Source organism: Fragaria vesca, linkage group LG6, assembly GCF_000184155.1.
Source record: "Fragaria vesca subsp. vesca linkage group LG6, FraVesHawaii_1.0, whole genome shotgun sequence".
Lineage (NCBI taxonomy): Eukaryota > Viridiplantae > Streptophyta > Magnoliopsida > Rosales > Rosaceae > Fragaria > Fragaria vesca.
In genome coordinates, this window is record NC_020496.1 from 4,497,231 (window position 1) to 4,512,392 (window position 15,162).

Sequence of the window (15,162 nt, forward strand, 5' to 3'; positions counted from 1 at the left end):
TTCATCATCATCCTTCTCCTTCTTCTTCTTCCGCTGCCCCGTGAGATCAAGCGAGCAATCAATGTCCTCAATCACAATAATAGTCTTGTTAGGAGTGTCAATCAGCAACTTCCTCAGCTCAGTGTTGTTCTTCACCGTGGTCAGCTCAAGATCATAAACATCATAGTTCATGAGGTTAGACATGGCAGCAATCATGGTGGACTTACCAGTGCCTGGTGGCCCATACAGAAGATAACCCCTCTTCCAAGCCTTCCCTATTTTCGCATAGTAGTCTTTCCCCTTGCTGAACTTGATGAGGTCATCTACAATTTCCTTTTTCTTTTTTGGCTCCATTGCTATGGTCTCAAATGTTGCAGGGTGCTCAAACACCACAGGGCTCCATTTAGTTGCTTTCCATCCGGACCAATTTGAAGCAGGATTGTTAATGTAAAGCTTTCGTTGCCTGTTGCCAACTGCTATTGCCTTGCCTTGTTTCCTCACATGGTCAAGATAAGACCCCATGATTATATCGCGGTGGCGTCTGTGAAAGATCAGCTTGTACTGCTTCTTATCATCAGTCTGAGGATAGAAGGAAAATTGAGATTGTTTCGGCGGGTTTTTCCTGCAAACCCACCATAGCTGAATGCCTTGAAACTCATCTGTCACCTCTTCATTATCATCCATGGCAAGGACTAGAGACTTGCTGTCCTTGACATCTTGAGCTTTCAGCCTTTTCGCGTCTGTGGAGGACTTGGTGCTGAGGTAGCTTTGGATGGTAGTAAAGAGCTCACTGCGCTTGTACCACTCACCGGAATATTCATCAAAGGAAATCTGGATATAAGGGTACACATATCCAAACAGTTTCTGGGTATATTTTTCGATGGGGGCTCTAAGTTGGTAAGGAAAGAATTGCTGAAACATGGCATATCCGAACATGACACTGGCCATAACTGAACCCAGTTGAGGCCACATTTCTCCCATCTTCATCATCTTTAGGATATTTGGTTGGATTCTCTGTGCTTATAATCAAGATACTGCTATATATAGTTGAGAAGACTCTTTCTTGGTGACTAAGATAACCCCCACCAGCAGGTCTAGTAGTCTTTTCTAATTTAATTTAGTATTCATTTGACTAAAAGAAACCAGAAGGAAAGTGTATGCCTTGCTTGACAAAAGAGTCCCTCTCATGACTTTTGTATGGAAATTGCTCAGAAGAGAAATAGCAGTAATGGAGGAAAAATCTATTCCACATATGATTCACTACAACGAAACATGATCTTAGTATAACTCGAATTTCACTACTTCGGTGCACTATTGAATCTAGTGTTTTATGAGTAAAGTAGTTGGCTCAACTAGTATTTTTGTTTATTACCACTGATTATATATAAGATGAACATGAAAAGATTCTACTTTTCTAAGGCTTTTGTTTTGTTTTTTTTTGCGTCCAGTAATTAATATCGCAATCAAAAAGTCTCCTTTTGTCATATAGATTTTTTTTTCTTCGACAAAGTCTTTGTCATATATGGTTGCAATCTTGTGCGTGTGAATCAAAGAGAGAAGATAAGATGTGTGAACGAGAGAAGGTACTTGTGGTGGGTGAACAAAACTACCATAGAGAACATGGTTGACAACAAAAATTACAGAAGATAAGATTTGTGTTCTTAAATCTTTAAGAAAACTTTGATAACAGAGAAACAAATGTTGCACACGGCACAGCTTATCAGTAGTCGACAGTAACTTGTATCATAGAACAACTTGTTAAAGGGGTTAACTTCATGTTAAACACCCTCATTTTTCCCTCTTCTTCTTTCCCTGCCTTAACTTGTTCGCTTCTTTCTCTGTCATTTTCAACATCGCTGTTCATCCTCAGTTTTTAATCCTTATGACCTAACAAGACAAAGGTCTCAAGGTTTATATCATTATTTTGGAGACGTTAAGATGTAACATCCACCCAGCTGAGTGATCTCATAGCGCAGGTGAAGTAGAAAGATTCTAATTGCTGCATGGCTTTTGGTTTGTTCTGTGGCTTTTCAGTTTTCCAGGAAGGAGCCACACAAGTATACATTTACATAAGCATTTGCTATGTGTACATGATGACTAAGAAACTACTTGTACATGGGTCATGAAAATAGAAATGGGAACACACTTGCATTTACCTTATGTGGTTGCTTATGATAACATAAACATTTACCTTATGCGGTTGATTATGATAACATAAACATGTACTGCTAGAATGATGCAAAAGATTGAAGATCAAGAGTACTAAATCCTAAGTTCTTAATTGCCATCTTCAATTTCATCTGAGATGAACTTTGATGGATGCTGATGATGGAAGATTGCATGATTCAGGTTATTTCTCTTGAATGTACGAGTGACATTCTCATTCACATTGTTAAAAGGTAACGTTTGCATAGCTTTAGTAGTTTCCTTTCCTCAATGTTAATGCAAAGTTTAGATCTTTCATTGATGTATGCATTTACAATTCTTGTGTTGATCACTACATCAAGTAGAATTCTTGTGCAATACGCCAATACCTCAACTGATCACTGTGAAATGGAAAAACTGGCAGATCCTATAATTGAAATTGAATGGTGAAAGAACAGAGTTGCGGATGCTTTAGCAATAATGGTTCATCTTATTTAGGGGATTTAACCCATGAATCCCCTCTCCTTTGTAATCTCTAGAGTTATTCCCCTCTTCTGTCTCCCTCAGTTCTCCTCTTCTTCTTTATATACAGTGTTGCTCTTTATCCCACAATCAGAAAAGCTTGCATTATTGGCTGTCAAACACCAAATACAAAAAATGACAATGATCAATCTGGAGCGATTCATCAAACTTGTGGCCATCTTGATCTTCGCAGACATACATTGGAAACAGGATGTGATCCGGGGGAATATAGTTCTCCCAAGAGCACCAAGAATATAATTCGTTTCCTTTTCCTTTTAGTATTCTATTTACCCTTCTCGGGATGGAATTTGTTTTCTTGCTCTCTACGCTCTTTGTTCTCTATATATAGAAGGGACTAGCTACCCCAACTCGGCTTTAAGGATTGTTCTTTGGGGCACAAATAATGGCCGACCTTTTAAAAATATCACAATATTTACCGCCGGAAATAATCTTCAACATCCTTTTACGACTCCCAACCAAGGCTCTTATACGGTTCATGTGTGTGTGTAGAGCTTGGAATGCTACCATCCACAACAAGAAGTTCATCAAAGCTCATCACGACCTCATGAAAACCAAAACAACTCTCTCACTTGTTCTTATACCAGAAGATCTGTTTGAGCCTAGTGGATATTTTGGTCCAAGACTCGCAATAAGTTTTGGATAGCATTTGGGCCAGTACCTATGACATTTTTTAAATGTGAAGCCCATGTAGGGTGGCGAGCTCTGGAAGCGCGCGAGGTAGGATTTGACCAGGACTCCGGTACCTCGCGAGGTCCGCGTTCAGTTCGCATAGGAGTCTACAGTGTTTGGCGAGGCGGGGCAGTAGTAGAAGCCTAAGCGGAGTCTGTTATGACACGTGTCACGTGGATAGCGTGGTTCACGGGCAAGCCGTGTTCTTGTGGAATTCTAGTTGTTGAGTCCGAGTGGGTTTGTGATTTATCTCTATCAGCTAGCCGTGGGATGCTATATAAAGGAGCTTGAGGATTATTCAACATACACAATCAAATCATACAAAACTTACAAACTCTCGAGCTTCTCGAAACACTAGATACTAAAGCACCCTTCGCTTTGGTCTACAGAGCCCGTTCGGACTTGCCCTTTCTTCCTGATTATTGCTCTGCTCGCTCTAACAGTGAGTATCGATTTACAAGTGAACAGAGGTTTGCTTATAATCCCTCGTCCGCGAGGTGGCACTGGAAACCCTTTCACTTGATTAGAAGTCCAGCACAGTGCACTCATCCCGCGCCTGCGCAGTGGCACGCCCCGCAACCTTGTTTTTTACTTTTGACGTCACCGGAGTTGCAACTCTACCCCTGCTGAGACGTGTGGCCAAAACAAGATCTACAAGACGCTCCAAAGATTTCTCTGTATAGATTTCTTTCGACGGAGATGTATTAGGTAACAATGCCGTGAGAATTCCGCAGCCATTGGAAGTGAAACAACCCGGCAACCAACCATTTCAACATAGTGAGTTGCTGTAACGGTTTGGTTTGCATTAGCATCACCAGTATCTACAATGGAGAATCCAAACATCCCTATTTTGCAGTATGGAATCCATCGATACAAAGGTTAAAGAGAATTCCTTCCACACCCTTCAACCCTCCAAAAAACGTTGTCTTCCGATTACCCACGTAGGGGTTTGGGTACGATTCCACCAACGATGACTATAAATTTGTGAGAGGCGAGATATTTACTAATAATTTGGGAAGTAAGGATTCATAAGTGAAAATTTATAGCTCAAAATCCAACTCATGGAAATAGATCCAACACTTCCCTTATGAGCTCAAACCATCATGGTATATAAACCATCCATCCTATGTGAATGGTTCTGTACATTGGCTGGCCAATCCTAACAATATCATAGCTCTTGATCTTGCAACTGAGAAGTACAACGTTTTTCCAGCCCCGATTGTTGTCAATGCCTATCCTGCGAACGTTTTTCTAGCCCCGATTGATGTCTAAAGGTCCTAGAGGGAGGGTGAATAGGCCTTTAACAACTTTTTTTGTATAAATTCGTTATCAGGGATAGCAAGGGTTATAGCTATCCTGAATAACAAATATACAATGACAATAAATAAAAGTTGCAGTAAGATAACAATAAACACCAAGATGTTTTTTACTTGCAGAAACCCTGCAACCAAGGAGAAAAACTGCGTGCCCCTAACTCTTGAGGGACAAACTTTTCCACTATGTAAAACTCACTTCTTACAAGATTATAATCTAGGGATACATGAACCATTTGCTATCCTGCCTAAACTACCCACTAGTCTAGATCTATACTTTCTCTCTTGTTTCTGAGTACCTCACTCCTTACAAGATTACAGTATAGGATACAGCAACGACTTGCTATCCTACCTAGTCCCAAACTAGTCTAGATCTACATCTCTTGTCTCTAAGTGGCTACACATGAAGGTATAAGAAGTTTCAACTAAGAACTCAGCTATCACTTAACTAATTCTTCTTGAAGACTTCTAAGAAGTTTCACTCTTAGAAACTCAGCTACCTCAGCAGGATACATCAGAACTCAGCTATCCTTAGCTGCTTCTTTCATGAACACTTCCGGGGTTGCTGCACTACCAACTGATCTCATGGTATGCAGAATGCAATGAGTTTATGAGGAAAGGTTTTGTTCAGCTCTAAGGTTTATAATCACAAAAGGAAGACTTAGAGACTAATGAACAATGCAAAAGAAAACCAAAACCCAACAATGCAAATGTAAAAACTACATTATGACAACCATTGAGCAAAGGCAGCCTTACTCAATATATATAGGCTGATGGAGTGCTCTAACAAGAGAGAGACACAAGCCAAAGAGGTGCCACAAGAGGGCAGTCACGAGGGCCAAAGCAAGAAAAGGGTTTTGGACTTTTGTCCTTGGCCAAACTCAGAAAGTGAGAGGACATATGCAGTTATCCATGACCAAGCAAAAAGACAAACAAAACTATCCTAAACAATATTTGATTTAAAGGCAAAAGACAAAGGTTTTGCAAACTTTTTCCCAAAAGCATAATACCACAATGGTTTAGCAAATCACTTTTTCTCTGATATCAAACAAAGACAGCTGCAGATCCAACAGGCCGGTTGTCACGAGCCAACTCAAGGACACAATGATACCTTTCCTAAAACAGGTTTGATTTAAACATGGAGCAATAAGGTTGTATAACCTCTTACTCAGTCCATCAGTGGACCATGACTTAGCCAACAAGAACTGGTCTAGACTCAGACAAATACATCTGATCTGGGCATCATTACAGCAAACCATTTGGTCACGGGTTGGCACAACAAAAGATCTAAACCCTAGACTAAATTGAGCACAAAGGCAAGACCTTTAAATATTCTAGTTGTCAATTTGAAATTCAATTTAGGATCTTTCCCAGACATAAAATTAATACCACAAGGGTAAAGAAACTTAAACATAAGACAATAGAACAAAAGATTAAAAAGCTGGAAACCCAGATTTTTAGGATGGCAGACAATACTGTTATCCTCAGTGAAAAACCATGAAATGCATATGCATGATTTTACCTGAGTTCCATGAGTTCATGTTGGTTCTTCTACTTCTTCAAACTTGTTCTTCAAATGTGCAAGACCAATCTCTCAATTGTTTTAGGCTTCATAGGTTGTGTTTTGTTCTATATAAGGATTGCCAACAATCTTATACCTTCAATGTCAATGCCTATCCCGCGAGTCTAGGGCCCTTGGGAGGATTACTGTATGTGTATTTTATACATCTCACGGCTGGTTTGCATGATATTTGGATTATGAAGGAGTATGGGGTGGCAGAGTCTTGGACACAGTTATGTACTATAGATACAAGTGAATTGCCTTGGAGGAGGCCCGTGCCTCAGCAGTATGCTTTTCAATTTTGGGAACCCTTTGTGCTCTCAAAGACCGGCAAGCAGGTTCTATTAGGGTCTCATTTTTTTTCATTTGTAAAAAGCTATGTCTTAGGCTTTAGACAAACTGCACAAACAATACAAACACCACCACAATAAAATTCAATTATATTGAACAACATAAGATGACAATGATCAAAACTTGAGCAATTCATCAAACTGGAGCTCTTTGGCATTAGCAAAATGCAAAACGTAGTCATGCCATTCTTCCAGTCCCATCTAGTTTAGAATCAAGAAAACCGCATTTCCATATAATGTATGCCTCATGGCCAGTCCCAAATAGTAAAAGCAGCAACGCCGCTCTACAAGGCAATGGAATATGACGTCGCCCTTCTCGGAGATGCTAGTAAACTCTCCGTCAACGAAATCGGGTTTTATTTGTGACGCTTACTTGGGCTTACAAACACACAAACTGTTTGCTCCCACAGAAAAGCTTGAGAATTCCGAAGAGAAATCTCACGTCACATTGTACAAAACAATTTATCATAGATAAAACACAGAAAACAAGCAAACTCAATCTGCTCAGACGCTAGGAAGTTTCATTCTCATTGATCTTTTACAATCTCTGAAGTCTGACATGTGAATTTATCCATAATTCATCACCGCAGAACAATTACACAAACAAAATTAGCATCAGCCGCGCCTTTGCCGCTCCTCCTCACTTTCCGGACGACCACGACGTTACCGCCCTCCTTCTCCGCTTCCAAAGTTTCAATAGTAAGTTGGACTAGCCTTTGCTAGTTTGCTAGTTTCATTGTTTTCAAATCCACGATCGCAAGTACATGCAATCCACAGTCCTAAGTATTAGAATGGAGAGCAAGTATAATTATGCACTCATGCGTGACATACCTTGATTGTGTGTGTATATATACAGTTCCTATCAGAGCAAAGCTGAAATTAAAATGTGAAGTTCTTTATTTAACTCATTTTTTCGTCATATTTCCACAACTACACCGTTCAGTTTGTAAAACCTAATGCATAGATCATTTATGCAAAGTTTCATCTAATTTTATAATCATTTGGGTTTTCGTAATCGTTATTTACACAAACAGTTGTGGTTAGACAAATTTATGGTCCGTTCATTGATTTGATCTAATTCAAATATATATTGCTGGGTCAAAAATTTTGCTTTTGTCAGTTCGATCTATTCCTACTTTGATTTTCTTTTCTTCTGCTTCTTTCACTGCGCTTGTGCAACTCGCCGGCATATTCATCAAAGGAAATCTGGATGTAAGGGTACACACACCCGAACCATTTCTGTGTATATCTTTGAATGTGGCTCCGGAGTTGATGGGGAAAGTATCGTTGAAACATGGCATAAGCAAACATCTACTTGCCAGTACTGAACCCAGTGAGCCCAGTCGAGGCCACAACCACATTTCTCTCATCATCATCCTCTTGAGCATGGTTGGTTGGTTTTACAAGATTTAACACTTGTATATATATGGAATTTGGGCTCTTCAACACAGACTCAATAAGGACTTTCACTTGTCTGGTGGAGGGCTCAAGCATACATTATTGAGCTTTGCCTCTGTGTTTTGTTCCCAATGGGATACGTTACATTTTGTTTATGTTTAGGTGAAGGTTAAAATAGTATAAATGATGGGAAAGAAATGAGGGTGAGTCGCTGTATGATGTGTCTATGTGAATACATTATGCATTCTGGTCTAGAATGGACTGGTGGATGAGTCTCTTTGCTGATTGTCTCCTTGCTCAAGGCCGGCGAAGAGTTTGCTTGCGAAATGGGTTAGTATACCCACTGCAAAGCACTCACAGATTCTCGACACTCTACAGTAAAGCCAAAATACCCTGACATCATATACCAATGATGTCATAATCTTTCCTTCAACATTCATCATGCACAAGACCTCATCTTCTCCTTGGTTAAAAGATATCTATTCCCACCCTTATCAAATGAATGTATATGGTTAGCAATATTGCATATGGGATGATCATGATGTTGCTGCAAGATAAACACAATATAATTATGGCCCTGCCTGCACCTCATAACTTGCTTACTTGTTCAGATTCCCCCTTAGTCATTCCATATATCTGGTCAAAATTTGTTGAAATATAGAGGTTTTCCACTGTTACTTCAGCTTTGCATAGTAAGATTATGAAGAGATTTTTCTGTTTCAATTGGCATTACAGTAGCTCCATGAAACATGAACTGTAGTATTTATTTCATCAAAACTCAGAAAATTGGTCATTAATTGCTTGAAAAAAGTGCAGATTGTAAAACAACTCTTAATGATTCTTATTTCACACTACTGTAACTACAGGTTCAAGTTATGCATATATGATTCTTCACACACTACTGTAACTACAAGTTCCAGTTGTGCAGATTATTTGACTCTCTTGCCACATATTCAATGAACGACCCCATTTTCTTTCCCATCTTGTTTGGCTGATGTTCCATTACATAATTTACATTTAACTTCATCTTTAGCAGACTCAACCTTTTCCTTCTCTTCTTTCTCTGGCTTCAATTTTGCTTCTTCCTCTTCCTTCAATTTTGCTTCTTTCTCTGCCTTCTCTTTGGCTTCTTCCTCTGCCTTCAGTTTCACTTCTTCCTCGGCCTTTACTCTTGCCTCCTCCTTTGCAGTCTCGAGAGCTTCAATCAAGTTCTTCGAACAAGAATCAGCATTCTCTATATCAGATTTAGGCATCAAATTCTCTGCCACATCAGCTGGAGTCATGTTGGTCTCCCCCAACAACCTTTCAATGGTACCAAACAGTTCATGTGACTCCAAATCCAAATAGTTCCTTGCAAGCAATTTGAATGCTTCATAGCAACAGTAGGACAATTCAATATGCTTGTCCATCCTTCCTCTTCTAATCAGAGCGGGATCAAGTTTTTCCACATAATTTGTTGTGAACACAATGATTCTTTCACCTCCACAAGCTGACCAAATACCATCAATGAAGTTCAATAGCCCAGATAAAGTAACCTCACTTGGTTTGCTTTCTTCTCCTCCCCTCATTTTCTTGATCGGATCATTTTCTTTATCTTCATCATCATCCTTCTCCTTCTTCTTCTTCCGCTGCCCCGTGAGATCAAGCGAGCAATCAATGTCCTCAATCACAATAATAGTCTTGTTAGGAGTGTCAATCAGCAACTTCCTCAGCTCAGTGTTGTTCTTCACCGTGGTCAGCTCAAGATCATAAACATCATAGTTCATGAGGTTAGACATGGCAGCAATCATGGTGGACTTACCAGTGCCTGGTGGCCCATACAGAAGATAACCCCTCTTCCAAGCCTTCCCTATTTTCGCATAGTAGTCTTTCCCCTTGCTGAACTTGATGAGGTCATCTACGATTTCCTTTTTCTTTTTTGGCTCCATTGCTATGGTCTCAAATGTTGCAGGGTGCTCAAACACCACAGAGCTCCATTTAGTTGGTTTCCATTCGTACCAATCTGAAGCAGGATTGTTAATGTAAAGCTTTCGTTGCCTGTTGCTAACTGCTATTGCCTTGCCTTGTTTCCTCACATGGTCAAGATAAGACCCCATGATTATATCGCGGTGGCGTCTGTGAAAGGTCAGCTTGTACCGTCTTTTATCATCAGTCTGACGATAGAAGGAGAATTGAGATTGACTCGGCGGGTTTTTCCTGCAAACCCACCATAGCTGAATGCCTTGAAACTCATCTATCACCTCTTCATTATCATCCATGGCAAGGACTAGAGACTTGCTGTCCTTGACATCTTGAGCTTTCAGCCTTTTCGCGTCTGTGGAGGACTTGGTGCTGAGGTAGCTTTGGATGGTAGTAAAGAGCTCACTGCGCTTGTACCACTCACCGGAATATTCATCAAAGGAAATATGGATGTAAGGGGACACATATCCAAACAGTTTCTGGGTATATTTTTCGATGGAGGTTCTAAGTTGGTAAGGAATGTATTGCTGAAACATGGCATATCCGAACATGACACTGGCTATAACTGAACCCAGTTGAGGCCACATTTCTCCCATGTTCATCATCTTTAGGATATTTGGTTGGATTCTCTGTGCTTATAATCAAGATACTGCTATATATAGTTGAGAAGACTCTCAGGTCTAGTAGTCTTTTATAATTTTAGTAATTCATATATTCATTTGACTAAAAGAAACCAGAAGGAAAGTGTGTGATCCTTTACAGATCTCAATGTGAGGCCTGCCTTGCTTGACAAATGAGTCCCTCTCATGACTTGGTATGGAAATTGCTTAGAAGAGAAATAGCAGTTTTGGAGGAAAAATCTATTCAAACATATGATTCACTACAATGAAATATGATCTTAATATAACTCGAATTTCACTACTTCGGTGCACTATTGAATCTAGTGTAATATGAGTAACGTAGTTGGCTCAACTAGTATTTTTGTTTATTACCACTAATCATATATAAGATGAAAATGAAAAGATTCTACTTTTCTAAGACTTTTTGTTTTTTTTTGTTTTTTTTGTTTTTGCTTCCAGTATAGGTTTTTTCTAAGTCTCCTTTTGTCATATAGGTTGTTTTTTCTTCGTCAAAGTCTTTGTCATATATGGTTGCAGTCTTGTGAGTGTGAATCAAAGAGAGAAGATAAGATGTGTGAACGAGAGAAGGTACTTGTGGTGGGTGAGCAAAACTACCATACATTTTTGTTTTGTTTTTGTTTTGTTCTGAGAACTTGGTTGACAACAAAAATTACAGAAGATTTGTGTGTGTTCTTAGATCTTTAAGAAAACTCTGATAACAGAGAAACAAAAGTTGCACACGGCACAGCTTATTAGTAGTCGACAGTAACTTGTATCATAGAACAACTTGTTCAAGGGGTCAACTTCATGTTAAACACCCTCATTTTTTCCTCTTCTTCTTTCCCTGCCTTAACTTGTTCTGCTTCTTTCTCTGTCATTGTCAACATCACTGTTCATCCTCAGTCTTCAATCCTAACTAGACAAAGGTCTCAAGGTTTTTCTCATTATTTTGGAGACGTGATGATGTAACATCTACCCATCTGAGTGATCTCATCATAGCGCAGGTGAAGTAGAAAGATTCTAATTTGCTGCATAGCTTTTGGTTTGTTCTGTGGCTTTTCAGTTATCCAGGAAGGACCCACACAAGTATACATTTATATAACATTTGCTATGTGTACATGATGACTAAGAAAGTACTTGTACATGTTTGAATGTTTCTGTTAACAAATCAGGGGCAGTTAAAAAACTCAAACTTGTTTGAATTGAAGTAGTAATAACTAACAAGCCTGTAGTGCATTGATCTTAAACTTCAATTTTGCTCCAGACTCATCTAAGATGAACTTTGATGGATGCTGATGATGAAAGATTGCATGACTCGGGTTATTTCTCTGGGAGGTTAGAGTGACATTCTCAGTCTAGTTGTTGAGGCCACGTTGCATAGCGTTAATAGTTTCCTTTCCTCCATGTTAATGCAAAATTTAGATCTTTCATTGATTTATTAATTTGCAATTCTTGTGTTCATCACTACATCAAGTACACAGTAGAATTCTTGTGCAATACCGCAACTGATCACTGTGAAATGGAAAAATGGCAGATCCTATAATTGAAATTGAATGGTGAAAGAACAGAGTTGCGGATGCTTTAGCAATAATGGTTCATCTTATTTAGGGGATTTAACCCATGAATCCCCTCTCCTTTGTAATCTCAAGAGTTATTCCCCTCTTCTGTCTCCCTCAGTTCTCCTCTTCTTCTTTATATACAGTGTTGCTATTTATCCCACAATCAGAAAAGCTTACATTATTGGCCGTCAAACACCAAATACAAAAATTGACAATGATCAATCTGGAGCAATTCATCAAACTTGTGGCCATCTTGATCTTCAGACATACATTGGAAACAGGATGTGATCCGGGGGAATATTGTTCTCCCAGGAGCACCAAGAATATAATTCGTTTCCTTTTCCTTTTAGTATTCTATTTACCCTTCTCGGGATGGAATTTGTTTTCTTGCTCTCTACGCTCTTTGTTCTATATATATAAAAGACTAGCTACCCCAACTCGGCTTTAAGGATTGTTCTTTGGGGCACAAATAATGGCCGAACTTTCAAAAATATCATCATATTTACCGCCGGAAATAATCTTCAACATCCTTTTACGACTCCCAACCAAGGCTCTTATACGGTTCATGTGTGTGTGTAGAGCTTGAAATGCTACCATCCACAACAAGAAGTTCATCAAAGCTCATCACGACCTCATGAAAACCAAAACTCCTCTCTCACTTGTTCTTATACCAGAAGATCTACAAGACGACTCCAAAGATTTCTCTGTATCGATTTCTTTCGACGGAGATGTATTAGGTAACAATGCGGTGATAATTCCGCAGCCATTGGAAGTGAAACAACCCGGCAACCGTATCAACATAGTGGGTTGCTGTAACGGTTTGGTTTGCATTAGCATCACCAGTATCTACGATGGAGAATCCAAACATCCCTATTTTGCAGTATGGAATCCATCGATACAAAGGTTAAAGAGAATTCCTTCCACACCCTTCAACCCTCCAAAAACGTTGTCTTCAGATTAACCACGTACGGGTTTGGGTACGCTTCCACCAACGATGACTATAAATTTGTGAGGGGCGAGATATTTACTAATAATTGTAAGGATTCGGAAGTGAAAATTTATAGCTCAAAAACCAACTCATGGAAACAGATCCAACACTTCCCTTATGAGCTCAAACCACCATGGTTTATAAACCATCGATCCTATGTGAATGGTTCTGTACATTGGCTGGCGAATCGTAACAAGATCATAGCTCTTGACCTTGCAACTGAGAAGTACAACGTTTTTCCAGCCCCGATTGTTGGCAATGCCGATCCTAAGAGACTAGGGCCCTTGGGAGGATTACCGTATTTTATACATCTCACTTGTTTGCATGAAATTTGGATTATGAAGGAGTATGGGTGGCAGTCTTGGACACAGCTATATGCTATAGATACAACGGAATTGCCTCGGTATGCTTTTCATCATTGGGAACCCTTTGTGCTCTCAAAGAGCGGCAAGCAGGTTCTATTAGTATCAAAAGGCCGAGACTCAAACATGTTTTATTGGTATGATATGGAGACAAAGAGAGCGAAGCAAGTGGACATTATTGGCATTCCCCGTAGATTTAAAACAGCCATGTGTGCAGAAAACCTTAATCTCCTTGATGCTGTCCTGTAATGTGATCCCTAAGTTTTAAATCTTTCATGATAGCATTTGATTCTTCTAATATCTTCCCTGTCAAAAATTTGGCCGTCTCCGTCATATTTCGCATTGTATCAATCAACTGTTAGGTCTCATTTTTTTCATTTGCAAATAGCTATGTATTAGGCCTTAGACAAACTGCACAAACAATACAAGCACCACCACAATAAAACTCAATTATATTTAACACCATAATATGACAATGATGAAAACTTGAGCAATTCATCAAACTGAAGCTCTTTGGCATTAGCAAAATGCAAAACGGAAAACCGCATTTTCATATAATGTATGCCTCATGGCCAGTCCCAAATAGTAAAAGCAGCAACGCCGCTCTACAAGGCAATGGAATATGACGCCGCCCTTCTCGGAGATGCTAGTAAAAGCACCGTCAACGAAATCAGGCTTTATTTGTGACGCTTACTTGGGATCTTACAAACACACAAAATGTTTGCTCCCACAGAAAAGCTTGAGAATTCCGAAGAGAAATCTCACGTCACATTGTTCAAAACAATTTATCATAGATAAAACACAAAGAAAACAAGTAAACTGAATCTGCTCAGACGCTAGGAAGTATCATTCTCATTGATCTTTTACAATCTCTGAAGTCTGACATGTGAATTTATCCATAATTCATCACCGCAGAACAATTACACAAACAAAATTAGCAGTAAGAAGCTCTCAGCTTTCAAGATTTATCCATTCATGTTATGAATCAGAATAGCGTATATGCCTATTCCAGGCAAAAATCACAGAGCAACAAACCACTGTAAAACAAAGTACAAATCTTCAAAACGTAAAAAGGTTCGAACTTTGAATCGTGAGATCAGAGTTGGTTAAGGTTTGTCGTCAATGTTTAATTCAGAAACACGGACCAATAAGTTCCTCATCACGCCCACGAAAAACATTGCGAAAACAAAAGAAATAAACTTCAGAAAGAGAATTGAAACTCAAGAGATCAGAGTTGGTTAAGGTTTGTCGGTCACGGTAAAATCAGAAACACGGACCAATAAGTTGCTCATCACGCCCAAAAATTTGGAAGGGAAAGAAGAAGTAGTTCTTGAAGAAATCAAAAATCAAAATGAATAATTGCAGCAAAATCTCAGAGACTTAAATACAAGTAAACACGGAAATTGGAGATAGCGTTATCTCCATTCATATTGTTGCAGTATTTTTCTCATCATAGATTTGATAAAACAGAGGGAGAAGCAGAGAGAGAAATATACATCGATGGGTTGAAAGTGATTTGCAAGGATGCTTTGTTAGCTGCAGCCTCAACAACCCACTATGCCCCTCAAACGAAACCAACCAAAAAGCTAAAGTTTCAGAGAAAACACACCTCTTGAGGTAGCAGGAAGGAGGAAGGAGAAGAAGATGGCTCTCAGAAACTTGAGGCGGGTATTTTATAGAGTAATAGGGTGGAAACCCTAAATGGGAACTGTGAAG

General features: G+C 39.3%; 2 protein-coding genes across 2 annotated transcripts in view; both read right to left on the reverse strand.

The window, feature by feature from the left end:
• Window positions 1-1,034, reverse strand: part of LOC101308010 — a 1,667-nt gene extending 633 nt beyond the window's left edge. Inside the window, exon 1 of the mRNA XM_004304909.1 lies at window positions 1-1,034. Coding sequence (XP_004304957.1) covers window positions 1-969 — 969 coding nt within the window. The 5' untranslated portion in view covers window positions 970-1,034.
• A 7,703-nt stretch (window positions 1,035-8,737) lies between these two features.
• On the reverse strand, window positions 8,738-10,676 carry LOC101302848. The gene has a single exon (XM_004302321.1). It carries the CDS (start codon window positions 10,520-10,522, stop codon window positions 8,912-8,914), a length of 1,611 nt encoding a protein of 536 aa, XP_004302369.1. The 5' UTR covers window positions 10,523-10,676; the 3' UTR covers window positions 8,738-8,911.
• Window positions 10,677-15,162: the final 4,486 nt, after the last annotated feature.

Excerpts from the sequence above, each read along its gene's own strand:
- LOC101302848 (XM_004302321.1), bottom strand. The coding sequence starts at position 10,522 with ATGATGAACATGGGAGAAATGTGGCCTCAACTGGGTTCAGTTATAGCC.